The sequence below is a fragment of the Myotis yumanensis genome, unplaced genomic scaffold, assembly GCF_028538775.1.
Source record: "Myotis yumanensis isolate MYYU_CA2020_CCGP unplaced genomic scaffold, mMyoYum1.0.hap1 SCAF_14, whole genome shotgun sequence".
Taxonomy (NCBI): Eukaryota; Metazoa; Chordata; class Mammalia; order Chiroptera; family Vespertilionidae; genus Myotis; species Myotis yumanensis.
This window is the reverse complement of record NW_027223765.1, coordinates 354,016-370,419: the sequence shown is the minus strand read 5'-3', so window position 1 is coordinate 370,419 and position 16,404 is coordinate 354,016. Positions and strand designations below refer to the sequence as shown.

At 40.4% G+C, this 16,404-nt stretch overlaps 1 protein-coding gene across 1 annotated transcript in view; it reads left to right on the top strand.

The window, feature by feature from the left end:
- The window catches only part of SETD2 (SET domain containing 2, histone lysine methyltransferase), a 79,271-nt gene that overhangs the window by 25,275 nt on the left and 37,592 nt on the right, over nucleotides 1–16,404 (top strand). The window contains exons 4-9 of the mRNA XM_070391130.1: nucleotides 1,007–1,138; nucleotides 3,327–3,455; nucleotides 10,281–10,404; nucleotides 11,180–11,257; nucleotides 13,278–13,375; nucleotides 14,922–15,048. Coding sequence (XP_070247231.1) covers nucleotides 1,007–1,138; nucleotides 3,327–3,455; nucleotides 10,281–10,404; nucleotides 11,180–11,257; nucleotides 13,278–13,375; nucleotides 14,922–15,048 — 688 coding nt within the window. The remainder of the gene's footprint in view (nucleotides 1–1,006; nucleotides 1,139–3,326; nucleotides 3,456–10,280; nucleotides 10,405–11,179; nucleotides 11,258–13,277; nucleotides 13,376–14,921; nucleotides 15,049–16,404) is intronic.

Here is a 16,404-nt window from a genome sequence, read left to right as displayed (position 1 = left end):
CTAGTTTAACCTTGCCATCCCATTAAGTATTCAAAATTTTTTTGATGAGGAATTTTTATTTCTTTAAATATATTTTTATTGATTTCAGAGAGGAAGGGAGAGGGAGAGAGGTATAGAAAATAGAAACATCAAGGATGAGAGAGAATCATTGATCGGCTGCCTCCTGCATGCCCCCTACTGGGGATCGAGCCCGCAGTCCAGGCATGTGCCCCTGACCAGAATTGAACTCAGGACCCTTCAGTTCACAGGGTAACACTCTATCCACTGAGCCAAACTGGCCAGGGCTTTATTTTATATTGTGGATGAGATAAAAGATCTCATTGTAAAGTTAGGTCTCATCAGAAATTTTTTTCTATTTAAAAGTAACTCCCCCCCCCCTCCTTTGGTGTAAAGGATTTCCTACAGTTATATTCATTTACGTTTTTTTGTAAATGAGGTTTAAATTCTTTTTTAAATAGTTCATTTTTCTTTTAAGTAGGATTTTGTACAAATGTGATGTTGCTGAAAGATTCTCTGAAAGATTTGAGTTAAACTCTTAATTTAAAACTTTTTTTTTTAGCAACTCCCTTTCTTCCTCAGCCTGTGTCTCAGCTGTTATTTGTTCATCCTTGAGGACTGATTTTAAACTCTTTAATTAGCAATGTCACTATTTGGTACTCATGGGTTTTCCTGTTTTTCTCCTGAGCCAAACGTTGAGTATTAACACGTGAAATTGCACAAAATCCCTGGCTTAGCTGACCTGGACTAGGGAATAGGGGCTGAGTACAAAGTGACAGACTTGAACTTATCCCTTGTCCCATCTGCCAGGGTTCATGTTGCCTCTCATCTTTTTTGCAAAATAATTAGTCATGTTCCCGTCTCACAAATCCTGGTGATTGGATGTCTTCTTCCTTTTGAATGATTGAGGTGAAGCTAATGAGAGCTAGCACATGGTTTGATTGTGTGTGCAGTGTCATTGCCAGGAGGTTCGTTTAACCGTTTTTTTTTATAAAATTTTACCCACTAGAAAGAAGAATAAGTCCCATCGGGACATTAAGCGGATGCAGTGCGAGTGCGCACCTCTTTCTAAAGAGGAGCGAGCTCAAGGTGAAGTAGCCTGTGGGGAAGACTGCCTCAACCGCCTCCTCATGATCGAATGGTAAGGGCCTGAGAAGGCTTTGCTTCTGTTCAGCTCTATGAAGTGTCTCAATACTAAGAATTATTAGCGAAGAGCAAACTTTCACCTTTTTCCTTCCATCTTTTGTTGAGTGTTTATAAGCAATAAAGCTCTTTCCCTTATATTTTGTACTAGATTATAATACACATTGTAAATGCCCTGTAAAGTAGCCCTAAAATGCTAATCATGTAATAATTAATTTTTATCCGGTCTCCTTTTATTTCTTATAATGTTTGTCTTGAGAGGTGAGTGTTGTTATTCATTAGCTTTTACTGTAAAATGAGATAAAACCTTATTATTTAAAAAAATTCATAAAATAAAATGTATTTCTCTCCCAAACCGCAGTCTCTCTTTGTAGTCTTTCCAGGTAAGTTTTATGTCTATGTCAACATAAGTAAATTAAATCTTACTGTATCTACTTTTAAAATCTTTGTTCTCTTCCCCTTCGCCCCCGCCATACACACACTTAATAAAAATGCTTTGAAGACCTATTCAGAGCCATGCATAAAGGACCTACCTCAATCTTTCCCTTAGCTGCCTTAGATATTCTATTCATAGTTAACCCCTCAGTATTGATTCCCTATTGGTAGGCATTTGCTTCTATATATTTTTTTATAAATAGCGAATATCTATACATTAAGAAATGTCTGATAAATTTTTTTTAACATGAAAAGACTATTAAAGGTGATTTATGGTATGGTTACCTTATTTTTAGTGTTAATGAATGTTTTTTTCAAGGCTAAGTTTTTGGTTTTGCTCATGTTACGTTATAAAAATAAAACATAGATACTGTAAACAAAAAGGAGAGAAAGCATTTTTAGTATTCCTTGACCTAAACTAAAAGTAGGATGACGTGTACGTGTACGAAGAAGAGACAGAGAATGAGCCCTGTTCCCCTGACTTGGCACTGTTGCCCTGGTCTCTGCAGTCTCTGGCTTTTCTTGCAGCCTTGCTCCATAGGAATGAAGTGCAGAGTTTCTTCATGTTATTCCCATGCTCAAACCTTCGGTTGTCCTTGGGATTGTGTTCAGATTGAGCCTGGTATTCAGAGCCCCTCAAAGTAAAGCAGCACCTTCCTCTCCATCTTCCAGCAACCAGTTACCCTTAGCAGTGTTAGCTCCGCTTCCTCTAGTGCAGGGGGCCTCAAACTGCGGCCCGCCGAAAACGTTTATCCGGCCCGCCGAAAACATTGACCCGGCCCGCCGAAAACATTGATCCGGCCCGCCGAAAACATTGATCCGGCCTGCCGAAAACATTGACCAGGCCCGCCGAAAACGTTGACCCGGCCCGCCGAAAACATTAATCCGGCCCGCCGAAAACATTGATCCGGCCCGCCGCTGCCTGTCCTGCTGAGCAGCTGTCCCAGGCCCGCAGTGCGCATGTGTGGAATGTCTGAGGGACAGTGAACTGGCCCCCCGTTTAAAAGGTTTGAGGACCTCTGCTCTAGTGGGCCTTCTTCCTGTTTCTGCACACAGACGGCACTGCTGCAGTCTCTTGTTTTCCTTACTGTCCGTGTCGTGGGGTCGTTAGAGGCTCTGCTTCAATCCTGCTCCCTCTGAAAGCTTTCCTTTGCCACCTCACTCGAACGTGAATCTTCCTCCTTTGAACATCTATGAACATATTTACTATTAGTTTGACAAGATATAATGTATTGGAAGTGATTGGTAATTCCTATTTTAGCCTTACTCAGCATTTAAACCTTTGTTTCTGCCAGTTTGGGACTACTGAGAATTCAGTGAATGTTTGATTTTATTATTTTTATCTAATATACATGGGGAGTAGGCTTGCCACTTTATATTGTGTTTACTCTGAACAAGGATGTTTAATGGTGGCTTTAGTTTCTCTTAAATGTAGATCAGTTAGTTACATTCAGAAGATCAAATTAATGATGATTGGAGTGGAATATAAGAGAAGGTGCCGGATAGAACATAAATGAGCCCTGCAGAGTTGTCAGGAGGACGCCTGGACATGTGTCCGAGACACCCAGAGGGGTGATGGCGAGGCGACAGGACTGTTGCGGGCATCCTCCAGTTCAAGGACCCCTTCATGGTGGAAGGGGTTCCCGAGGACGGCTCACCCGGGCGTCTACCACACATAGGCTGTCGGTGCCAGAAAGCGAGGGGTGTAGTGTGCACTCGAGCAAACGTTTAATGTGCTTCATTTCCCACAGTTCTTCTCGGTGTCCAAATGGGGATTACTGTTCCAATAGACGATTTCAGAGAAAACAGCATGCAGATGTGGAAGTCATACTCACAGAGAAGAAAGGCTGGGGCTTGAGAGCTGCCAAAGACCTTCCTTCGTAAGTGGCGGTTTCATCACTTTTCACCTCATTTTCGTGTTGTTGAAGTTGATGAGATACTTTGTAGGAAAATAATTTGTCTGCTACACTGACGTGTAATAATGTTTATTGTGCAGAGTGGCCACCTAGTAGCTGCTGTGTAAAAAAATCCACTTTTGTGGGGGGGGGGAACCGCCTCTCCTGTCTGTGTGGATATAAAAGAAGGACATTTTTGACATTTGGACTAAGCAGGTCCTTTTTTGTCTAATAGTTATGTTTCTTTTAATTCCAAACAATTGCTGAAGTATTGGCTATAGATCCCCAAAATTCTTGTGAAATTTTGTAAAGGTAAAAAGAAGTAAGAACAGAATATATTAGTTTATATGAAACTGATTTTGGATCAGAGTAGACACTATCTGAGGGTGTTGAGGCAGAGAATCGAAGAATTGAGACTTGACAGACACTCCATAAGCATTTGTATGTTGCTTCCACCTAACGCGTGTAAACTTATATGTAATGCAGTGAAAGATTCACTTTCTTTTCTACCATATTCAATATTTCCTTTAAACATAACTTTGTCACATATCACATATTAAAATATTCTTATGCCTTTTTCTTATAAAGTTAAGTAATACAGGTTAAATGTGTTTATTTCATTTTAAAAATATATATTTTTATTGATTTCAGAGAGGAAGGGAGAGGGAGAGAGAGGTAGAAACATCAGTGATGAGAGGGAATCATTGATTGGCTGCCTCCTGCACGCCCCACACTGGGTATCAAGCCTGCAGCCCTGACCAGGAATCCAACCATGACCTCCTGGTTCATAGGTTGATGCTCAACCACTGGGCAGCACTAGCTGGGGATATGTGTTTATGATTTAAATACACAAAAGGAATAAAGGAAGAAAAAACATTTGCTGGATTCTAGGAACTCAGGCACAACTATTCCTTCAGAATCCTCTAATCACATGGCCACCCTTAGATGGGATTGGAATGGGGCGAGGGTTTTTAGTCTGTTTATTATGTGTAGTCACAGGAATCCCCACAGGTAACAACCTAACCCTCACCACGACTACCACTACCAGGCAATTTCATTTCCTGAGAAATTTCATCTATCTTCTAAAAGCCAAATCATTCTGTTTTTCTTGTGAAAGTAGGAAATGATGTTTGTATCAGTCTGGTCTTTTGGGAACCAACCAGGAAAAAGAACACATTTCATTATATGAAGAGGGGACAGTCAGAACCTCATATATTTCCTTCTCTACAGAATCATCGTGTTGTATTCTATATCGACTTTGTTGGATACTTTATAATATTTTAAACAAATAATAGGCTAAGCTTCCTTTGAACATAGTTAATGACATAGAACTTCCCAGTTTAGGCCAGTGCATTTCCAAAGTAACTAACTCTGGTCTAGATACAGATTTTCAGGGACCTAAGCCAGCCAGGCTGTTCTCTTTGAGTCTTTTTAAAAATTTTTTTTTTTTTTTTAAATCTTTATTGTTCAGATTATTACATTTGTTCCTCTTTTTTCCCCCCATAACTCCCCTCCTTCCAGCTCCCACCCCACCCTCCACCCTCACTCCCCACCCACTGAGTTCATCCATAGGTGCATGATTTTTGTCCAGTCACTTCCCGCATCTCCCACACCCCTTTCCCCCCAAGAATAGTCAGTCCATTCCCTTTCTATGTCCCTGATTCATTATAGTCACCAGTTCATTCTGTACATCAGGTTATTTATTCACTTGATTCTTAGATTCATTTGTTGATAGATGCATATTTGTTGTTCATAATTTGTATCTTTACCTTTTTCTTCTTCTCTTCTTAAAGGATACCTTTCAACATTTCATATAATACTGGTTTGGTGGTGATGAACTCCTTTAGCTTTTCCTTATCTGTGAAGCTCTTTATCTGACCTTCAGTTCTGAATGATAGCTTTGCTGGATAAAGTAATCTTGGTTGTAGGTTCTTGGTATTCATCACTTTGAATATTTCTTGCCATTCCCTTCTGGCCTGCAAAGTTTCTGTTGAGAAATCAGCTGACAGTCGTATGGGTATTCCCTTGTAGGTAATTGAGCCTCTTTCTCTTGCTGCTTTTAAGATTTTCTCTTTGTCTTTTGCTCTTGGCATTTTAATGATGATGTGTCTTGGTGTGGTCCTCTTTGGATTCCTTTTGTTTGGGGTTCTCTGCGCTTCTTGGACCTGTAAGTCCATTTCTTTCTCCAGGTGGGGGAAGTTTTCTGCCATTATTTCTTGAAATAGGTTTTCAATATCTTGCTGTCTCTCATCTTCTGGCACTCCAATGACTCTGATATTAGTCCGCTTAAAGCTGTCCCAGAGGCTCCTTACACTATCTTCACACTTTCGGATTCTTTTTTCATTTTGCTTTTCCAATTGGGTGTTTTTTGTCGAATCTGGTTTGATTCTTGTGCTCCTCTGGTCTGCTATTGGGTATAATATTCTTTATTTCAGTCCGTGTATGCTTACTTTCTAATTTCTTTATCGTAGCATCGAGGGTCTCATTAGTTTTCGTGAGGCTCTGCACAAATTTATGGCAAGCCCTCAAAATTGCGATTCTTAGCTCCATATCCTCCATTTCTGTCATGTTTTTTTGTCTCCGTATCTTTTATGCTTTCTTGGTGCACCCCCTTGTGGTCTCTGTGCGCAGTCTTGTTCTAGCCAAGCCTTAATTGTTGTAGTTAACACTAGAGGGATTTGACCACCAGGCCGACTGGCGGTGGAAATCAGCTGTGAGAAAACTTCAGTCCTCAGGGGAGGCGCTAGTCCAGCCCTTGCCTGAGGCGATCGGCAAATGGCTGTGTGCAGGGTTTGGGCGGGGCGGGCTCAACAGGGCGGGGGGGAGGGAGCAGCTATGGCCACTCTCAGTCCGCTTTAAATGAGCTTTAAATGAGCAAGTTCAGGGAGGAGCATTTAGTTTTTGTTAGGAAAGGAAATGGATGTGTTTTTACGAATGAGCTTCCAAATCCTGCATAAGGTATGTTTTATAGCTAGTTATTATCATATTTAACCTACATGTCAGCCTGTGATGTTATTTTTTTTCTTTTTCTCAAGAGAGGGGACTAATCCAGAAAGTGGAGAGTCCAACCGTATAAGAGCTCAAATTTTGTCGTCATTCTAATACATTTCTTACCAAATGATAAGCTTCTGAGGTTGGAAAGGAACATTTAAGTGTTGTTTATAACAATAGTTATTAGACCTTTCAGGGTTATCTGTGAGTAATAGATTTTGATTATTGAGATTTAGATGTGTTTGTGATGGATTGCTGCACAGATGCATGTATAATACCATTATAATCCTGTTTTGAAGGTTTGCTTCTTTTATATAATTGTTTTTTTCTCATTTGTTTTTTTTAATAACTAAATCTTTATTGTTCAGATTATTACATTTGTTCCTCTTTTTTCCCCCATAACTCCCCTCCTCCCAGTTCCCACCCTACCCTCTGCCCTCACTCCCCACCCACTGTCCTCATCCATAGGTGCATGATTTTTGTCCAGTCTCTTCCCGCATTTCCCACACCCCTTCCCCCCCCAAGCATAGTCAGTCCATTCCCTTTCTATGTCCCTGATTCTTTTATAATCACCAGTTCATTCTGTTCATCAGATTATTTATTCACTTGATTCTTAGATTCACTTGGTGATAGATGCGTATTTGTTGTTCATAATTTGTATCTTTACCTTTTTCTTCTTCTTCTTCTTCTTAAAGGATACCTTTCAGCATTTCATATAATACTGGTTTGGTGGTGATGAACTCCTTTAGCTTTTTCTTATCTGTGAAGCTCTTTATCTGGCCTTCACTTCTGAATGATAGCTTTGCTGGATAAAGTAGTCTTGGTTGTAGGTTCTTGGTATTCATCACTTTGAATATTTCTTGCCACTCCCTTCTGGCCTGCAAAGTTTCTGTTGAGAAATCAGCTGACAGTCGTATGGGTATTCCCTTGTAGGTAATTGAGTCTCTTTCTCTTGCTGCTTTTAAGGTTCTCTCTTTGTCTTTTGCTCTTGGCATTTTAATGATGATGTGTCTTGGTGTGGTCCTCTTTGGATTCCTTTTGTTTGGGGTTCTCTGCGCTTCCTGAACTTGGAAGTCTATTTCTTTCACCAAGTAGGGGAAGTTTTCTGCCATTATTTCTTCAAATAGGTTCTCAATATCTTGCTCTCTCTCTCATCTTCTGGCACCCCTATAATTCTGATGTTGGTACGCTTGTAGCTGTCCCAGAGGCTCCTTACACTATCTTCACACTTTCGGATTCTTTTTTCATTTTGCTTTTCCGGTTGGGTGTTTTTTGCTTCCTCGCATTTCAAATCTTTGACTTGATTCTTGCGCTCCTCTGGTCTGCTGTTGGGAGTCTGTATAATAGTCTTTATTTCAGTCAGTGTATGCTTACTTTCTAGTTGGTCCTTTATCACACCATCGAGGGTCTCATTAGATTTCCTGTACATCTCATCAAGTTTATCGACAGCCTCTAGAAGCCTCTTGAGAGACCTCAAAAGTGTGGTTTTGAATTCTATATCCAGTAGCCTGCTTTCCTCTGGTTCTGTCCTTTTTGGCCTGTTTCTTTGTCTTGGCATTTTTTTATGCTTCGCTGTGTCGATAGAGTGGCTTTCCGTGTTAAGTGTCCCAATTACCTGAGGTAGACACTCTTGGTGCACCCCCTTGTGGTCTCTGTGAGCAGTCTTGTAGTCAAGCCTTGATTGTTGTAGGTAATTACTACTTGACCTCCAGGACAACTGGCTGTGAGAATCAGCTGTGTTTGCAGTGGGAGAACTTCTGTCCTCTAGGGAGGTGCTAATCTAGCCTTTGCCTGAGGCTATCCGGCAAATGGCTCTGTGCAGGGCTTGGGCGGGGCGGGTCCCACGGGATCAACAGGGCAGAGGAGGGAGCAGTTATGGCTGCTCTCAGTCCGTCCCCAGGGGCTCTGCCTCTCGGTCCCAGCAACCGCTGCAAACCTCGGAGGGACCGAAGCCAGACAGTCCCGCTTCTCCCGTTTGAGTCTGGGTCCCTAGAGACTCGCCCGGATCTGGAGCTCTGAGTCTGAGGCTCCCTCCGGATTGAAACAGACAACCGTGCCCTCAGCCACCAGCCCGCGCTGCGCGCACTCCACACCTTAGTATTTTACTTCAGCACTGCGCCTCCTCTGATTCTCAGTTCCTCCTAGTTGTAGAACTTCCACTCAGCCAGCCTTCCTGTGGTTCTGGATGATGTCCGTTCCGTCTTTTAGTTGTATTTTTGAATTGGTTGTTCGAGGCAGCAAACTCCGGCGTTAACCTATGCCGCCATCTTGGTTTTCTCTCGTGTTAATAACTGCTTTATTTTCTAAACTAAAAGGGTTTAATTATTTTTCAACTGGCAATTAATTTCTTCTTTAATTAGTACACTGATTATATCAACAAGTTGTAAGCAAATAGAAATGATTTACATTTTTACATTTTATTTTATTTTATTTATTGATTTTTTACAGGGAGGAAGGGAGAGAGATAGAGAGTCAGAAACATCGATGAGAGAGAAACATCGACCAGCTGCCTCCTGCACATCTCCCACTGGGGATGTGCCCGCAACCCAGGTACATGCCCTTGACCAGAATCGAACCTGGGACCTTTCAGTCCGCAGGCCGATGCTCTATCCACTGAGCCAAACCGGTTTCGGCACATTTTTACATTTTAAAAATCTCTGGTTAGCCCTAGCTGGGTTCTCTGTCTTTCCCTCTCTTCCACTCTCCCTAAAAATCAATGGAAAACTCTATCCTTGGGTGAGGATTAACAAAAAAACATAAGTTAAAGTCTCCAGTTAGAGTGAGGGCATATTCCTTTTGAAGGGGTAAGATAAGACTTCCAGGTCAATGCATAGAGAAGCATTTGACTACATGGAGGTAGTAATACATGAAGTCACTGGTGGGAATGAGCTTTTATAGAATAAAGGGAAGGGGGGAAGAATGAGAATTTAATATTTCAGTAGAGAATAAAATAAGTAAATAACCAAGGAAAGAACAATCAAGGATAGAAAGTACCTGAAAGAAGCCAAAGAGAGAAATTAATAATTATTATTGATAAATGCTCGAGAAAACTTAAAGAGAACGTAGCCAGAGAAACAGCATTTTAAAAAAAATCCTCACCCGAGTATATTTTTTCCATTGATTTTTAGAGAGAGTGGAAGGGAGGCAGTTGGTTCGGGGGAGACAGAGAGAGAGAAACATCAACGTGAGAGAGACACATCGATTGGTTGCCTTCCGCATGCACCCTGATTGGGGATGGGGATCCGAACCTGCAACCGAGGTACATGCCCTTAACCAGGAATGGAGCCCGAGACCTTCGGTCCACAGGCTGACACTCTAAGCTCTGTGCCAGACCGGCCAGGGCAGAAACAGCATATTTGACCTTTAACTTTGTTTGAGACCTTCGATGGTAAAGGCAGTAGAAGGGCTGCTATGTTTGTTTACCTTGCCTTCTGTTTTCCTGGAACATAAAGCCTCTAATCTTTCAGGGCTTCCTGATTTCTTCAGAGGTGTATCTGTGAAGCATTCTTTTCATGATAATGAAAACCAGAGTTGCAAGTTTGTTTTAATACCTAGTTAGAATAAGGATGTGCATCTGGGCACTATGTATAAATTATCAAAGCTTCTTAGAATCAACACTCTTAAAAGTATTCGGAAGGAGGAAATTAACCTGGAGTAGATGCTAGGTACTTCACACATATTTTTACTTACGTCTTGTGCAATACCAGTTTTATCCGCTTTGGAATATTTCTTTAAATTCACTAATTTTGCTCGGACGTATGTATTTTCCATGTAAGAAAGTGTCCCTAGGCAGGAACTGCTATTCTTCCTTTGTTCCAGGAACACCTTTGTCCTGGAGTACTGTGGAGAGGTCCTTGATCATAAAGAGTTTAAAGCCCGGGTGAAGGAGTACGCACGGAACAAAAACATCCACTACTACTTCATGGCCCTGAAGAATGATGAGGTGAGCGGCACGGATGTGTGTGCTTTGAAACAGATCTGGAACTTGCTGAATTCGAAAGGGTTATTGATATAATAGGTCACCGCTCCACCACTGAACCACACTGGCCGGGCCATGTTACAGCTCTTCACAATTATCAGTGACCCCCCCCCCCCCCCAAAGAGTTTTTGTTTATGTGGGTTATATTGGTCAATATTTATTATATTGAAAATTAAAGCTGAGAAATATTTATTAGACCTTTTCAAAGTAATAAGCCCATTATATTGACTCTTTTTTTTACAAATCTCCTTAATACCTGGCTTAATAGAATTTACCTAGATTCTCATATTTGCCTCTACATTCAGTCTGGAAATGCAAATCCTAGCGATGGACTCCAGGATCTGCTGAATCTAACTCTGGAGATGGGCCCAGTAGCAAGTGGTCCAGGGCGCTCAGATACGCCAGTTTGAGAGCTGTTGCACTGTGGCATGGCGTGCACTTGAGAATACAGTGACACACAAGAAGTGAGGTTGGAATACAGTGGGATATAAGAAATAGCTCAAAGTAGATGAGAGAATGATAGATAAAGGAGATAATTTTGTCTGTGGATAAAATGTTTATAGTCGGCAGATCTTCCAGAGGACAGGGCCACCACTCTGAAGTATAAAGTAGTATGAGAGTGTTTTCTAAAGGAAAGGGATTGGGAATGGGATTTTAAATTTGCCTGATGCCTTTCCTTTGCATAATGCAAGTATATGTTTAGGTCTCGTTTTTAACTCTTCCTTTTCCCTCTCCCTAGATAATAGATGCCACTCAGAAAGGAAATTGCTCTCGTTTTATGAATCATAGCTGTGAGCCAAACTGTGAGACTCAAAAAGTAAGTTGGGGTGGATTTAGAGTTTGGGGTATTAAGATTCTATTCTGACCTTTTCAGATTGTATATCAAAAGCACCCAAGACTAATATTTTTAAATCATTTTTTCCTATTCTATTGTTAAAAGTTTTTATTTTGGAGTAAATTTAGGTTATGAAATAATAAATAGTGCTGAGATAGTACAGAGTTCTCATACCATCCTTCACTTAAGCTTCTCCAAATATACATTGTACATAACCATAATAGTTACTCAACCCAGGATGTACTGTTAACTGTTACCTAGTCTAAAGACCTTATTCAAATTTTACCATCTGTCATTTTTTGGGTCTAGTATTCGGTCCAGAAAACTCCTGTTGCATTTAATTCTCACCTCTTTTTACCTATAAATTTTAGATATTATTTCAAAGTTGCCAAAAATACAAAACTAAATTTTGTTTTTAATGGAGTCCAGAGTGTGTGTGCACTATTCAAATTTTTAAAAATGTTTTTATTGATTTTTAGAGAGGGAGGGAGAGGGATAGAGAAAAACATCAATGAGAGAGAAACATCAGCCGGCTGCCTCCTGCACCCCCACCTCCTACTACTGGGCATTAAGCCTGCAACCCTGGCATGTGCCCTGACTGGGAATCAAACCAGTGGCCTCTTGGTTTATGGGTCGACACTGAGCCACGCCAACTGGGCCCATTCAGATTTTTATCAGCTCCTATCCAGGTTCCAGATTTGACGGTTGCAATGATGCAATAAAGGGCAAATCGGCCACAGGTGAGAGGGACTCTGTGCGGTGCGTGTGGGCACCCTGCTCCTCAGCAGGCCAGGCTTCGGGTCTTGCTTTTCTTCACGCCCTGTGCCTGGCTCAGAGTTGGCACTTGATAAATCCATTCATCGGTGGATTTGTCACTTTGAATGTGTCTCATTTGTGTTTTGAGCTTAGATTTAAAATATATAAATAGATTAGAACTTTGGTTCTTTTTTAGGTTAAGAAAACTATGGATCCACTCCCTAGGAAAAATAGATCCAGTGGTCCCCTCTCATATCGAAATAGTGGTTTTGGATCCTGGTATTTTTTGCCTTTGATCTGTGTGCCACTCGACCTTAAATAGGACTTTCTGAGAGCTGAGCCATATCATGAATGGGAGACATTGGTCTGAAATGACTCAGCCGACAGTTCTGGCTCAGTTCGCCTGCAGCTGGTGGCCATATGTCTGGCGGTGAGATTCCAACTGCGTGGTGTCCCTTCGTCTTTTTAAGATGTTTTTTCCATTGGTAACATGTTCAGATGGTCTGGAAAGGCGCTCTACAGTCGACTTCCATTGCAAATGATCTGGAACTACAAGGCCTAACTCCTGTGTACTAACCCCGTTTTAATTCTTGAGTTTTATACACCTTCCCTCTCACTACACGCAGCAGTGTGACCCCTGCTTCATGAAGGTCAACTTTTGGCATCATTTCCCCCTGGTTCCATACCCCATCTTATCTTTGAACATAATTACTTTTTTTTTTTTTAATATATTTTATTGATTTTTCACAGAGAGTAAGGGAGAGAGATAGAGAGCCAGAAACATCAATGAGAGAGAAACAGCGATCAGCTGCCTCCTGCACATCTCCCATGGGGGATGTGCCCGCAACCCAGGTACATGCCCTTGACCGGAATCAAACCCGGGATCCTTCAGTCCGCAGGCCGACGCTCTATCCACTGAGCCAAACCGGTCTCGGCTGAACATAATTACTTTTAACATAATGTATCTTTACTATGTGGAAATCAGCGCATCAAAACTAATTAAAGTAACAGTTACTTTTATTAGATACAAATTATAGATGATATTCAATCTGATAGTTCATGAAATAAGAGTTGCTCTTTAATATGTTAGTTTATTTAAAGAAAAAAAGTTCCCTATTTACCTATTTGGAAAAGCCTTTATCTTCTAAAGATGAACATGCATAATTAAGGTTGATAATGGTAATCTTTAAAAAAAACATAGATTAATTAGTTACTAATTTCTTTCCTTTTACAAACAACATCTCAGTGGACTGTGAATGGACAGCTCAGGGTTGGGTTTTTTACCACCAAACTGGTTCCTTCAGGCTCAGAGTTAACATTTGACTACCAGTTCCAGAGATATGGGTGAGTATTGTTTTTTCTGTGTTGCTGCTTCTGTGGGAAAGTAGACTGTTCAGATACAGAGAGAGAAAACTGTGATGTGAGCTACTGAGGAGTTACATATATCACCAGCTCTTATCTATAGTGGACTTTCAATTTTGTGTTTTTCCTATTGTAAGGCACTTTTGGCCATTAAGGGGTATTGTGCATGAACAGCATAATTTTCCTCTGAACTTCATACTTCATATATAAGTATGTTTCTAATGTAATTTAAAATTTTTTAATTATAGAAATGTCAGCAATGTGTGTGTGTAAAGAGAATAGTACAATAAATCTCTATTCGTCATTCAACTCACGCTTAATCTTGTTTCATCTATGCTGTATTGTACTTTGAAAAAAATTGTTATCTAGTTTTGTTTACCAAAATCAATAAGTAATGAAGTAGCAGTCAATGCCCTAAGCATCTACATTGTGGTTTTACAAAATCCCACTAAAAAGGAACACGGGTCCTTGGAGCAAGCTGATTTCAAGCTTAAAACACATTGAACAAGGTGATCCTGGATTATCTTGTCATACCAGAAAGCCAGTTATAAAACACTAGAGGCCCGGTGCACGAAATTCATACAAGTGTAGGCCTTCCTTCCCTGGCTGCCGGCACCGGCTTCCCTCTGGCACTTGGGACCCGGGCTTCCCTTGCAGCCCTGGTTTGGTCCTGAAGGACATCCGGTCTAATTAACATATTAGATTAGGAGGGTCATGTCAAAGGGGCTCAGGAGCTAGCTCAAATAGCCTCTCACTTACCAGAAGTGGGAGAGTTCCTAGTAACACTTAAGCATCAATAGGGTAACAACTGCAGCAGTGTGAAACACATTATGTAGAATCCTTGAATATTAATAGTATTTTGAAAATAAAATTGCATTCATCATAATTGATGAGAACCAATTCATGACTTTGAAAATGAATTTTAAGAATTAAAAAAGAAAGAAAGAAAGCATTTATTTTGCCATTCCTAGTGAATTCTACTTCAGGTTTAACCAAATATTTGATGAGAAGAAATTCTTTATAGAGGTTATTTCAGCTAATAAATGAAGTATAATGAACGGTATCACCATTTCACAACACCTCATGGACTAATGTATCTGGGCTGTGGTCTTGTTTTTTACTGTCCTCTATACATCTTTTTATAATAATACATTTAGTTGTCTATGTGCCAAATATTTACATATAAGTAATAGATATTAAACTATTTAAGCAATTTTGTTCTTAGTCCAAATATGTATACGAGCTCTTATTTTCATATGTTAGTAAGTACTTTTATAAAATGAAGAAATTACTAATTAACCTCTTGGCTAGTTTTGTCTAGCTAATAAAGAAAGATTAGAAAAAGAATGAATATTTTTAAGAGGAATTTTCAGGCATTTGCATTAGATAGTATCAGGTTTTTTGGAGTCTCAAAATAAATTTTTTTTCTGTAGTCTAGATTGACTTCTCTCTTGTAATTATTATATTGTCAGCATTTTTACATGGTTTACTTTCACACACTGACATTTCTCCTGTGCTCCTTGAACAGAAAAGAAGCACAGAAATGTTTCTGTGGGTCAGCTAATTGCCGGGGTTACCTGGGAGGAGAGAACAGAGTCAGCATTCGAGCGGCAGGAGGGAAAATGAAGAAGGAACGATCCCGTAAGAAAGATTCAGTAAGTGTTGTGTCTTTCTTTCAGATTTCACCATAGACATTTTAAGGGAGGTAGCTTTTCTGATTGAAGTTTGAAAAGTCAGAACTACAACCAGAGAAATTCAGGATCAGGTGAGATAATCATGGAAAAGAAGAACGAATGATGGCTGTTTTATTTCAGGGTCACAGGAATTAGAATTGGATACGTTTGAGAAATAATGAAGTCATCTTGAAAACACATGTGCTAATGATTTTTTATAGCCAATGAAACTAATCCTAAGTAAAATTAAACTGTTTCTCTGTTAGCTCACGTGAGGCTGGTCTGTATCCCTAATCTTTCATATTGGTCTGTTTGGTTTGGACCTAAAATTTGCAAGTGTTCTGAAAATCTCTGAAAACCCTCTTTGGAATGTGAAGTGAGTTTTGAGAGGTAACAGGCAACGTAAGAGTGAGAAATAGTCTCAAGTGGTCTTTTCATTTAATACATTAGAACAGTAGTTGATAGCCTTTTTCTACCCGGGCTCACCTGAGTCACTACTGAAGGCAGGAGGTTTCTTGTTACTTACAGGGGCTCTTCACTGGGACAAAGTCTTCCTGTTAATGTTGTTGTTTTATAAATTCCCCTCCCTTCCCTGAGGATTCCTTTTTCAGAGCCTGTGTGTGAGCCTCATAACCACCTGTGAATCCTAGTGGGGGGCTGGGAGGAAGGCCTGGGGGCTGGGGGGTAGTTAGCATATCCCTCTGTGATCATTTGCAGTTAGCCCATCCCTGGGCTTGTTATGAACCAACTAGAGGCCTGATGCACAAAATTCGTGCGAGGGGCTCGGCCCTGACAGCCCCGGCTTCCTCCGAAGGTCATCCAGACGGTCGTTCGGCTGTTCGGTCTAATTAGCATATTAGCTCTTTATTATATAGGATTATATAGGCTACTGTTAAGAATCATAAATGATGTCAATCTTACGGTTTAGATGAGACAGCAACGAACATGGAGTAGATAGAAGTATAATGGTACAAGATTATGTCATTAAGCCCAAATTAATTGAAAAGAATTAATTATGAAGAAACTAAATTCTATAAGAAGACATAGCTAGCAGAAAGCTTTGAAAAATGCCATTTTTAAAATGCAAAAAAGGGGGAAAGTTTATAATAAACACCCATGTTTCTACCACCCAATATGGGAAAAAAACTCTTCAAAGTATTATGTGTGCTTCAGCTCTCTTTTTAGAGAACATACATAGTGCAGCTGTATGCCAAGCACTATTCTAAGCACTTGACATATTAACTCGCTTAATTCTCACAGTAAGCCCTTACTTAAATAACGTACAGGGAGAAACATCAACATTGGTTGGCTGCCTTCTGCATGCCCCCTACAGAGGAT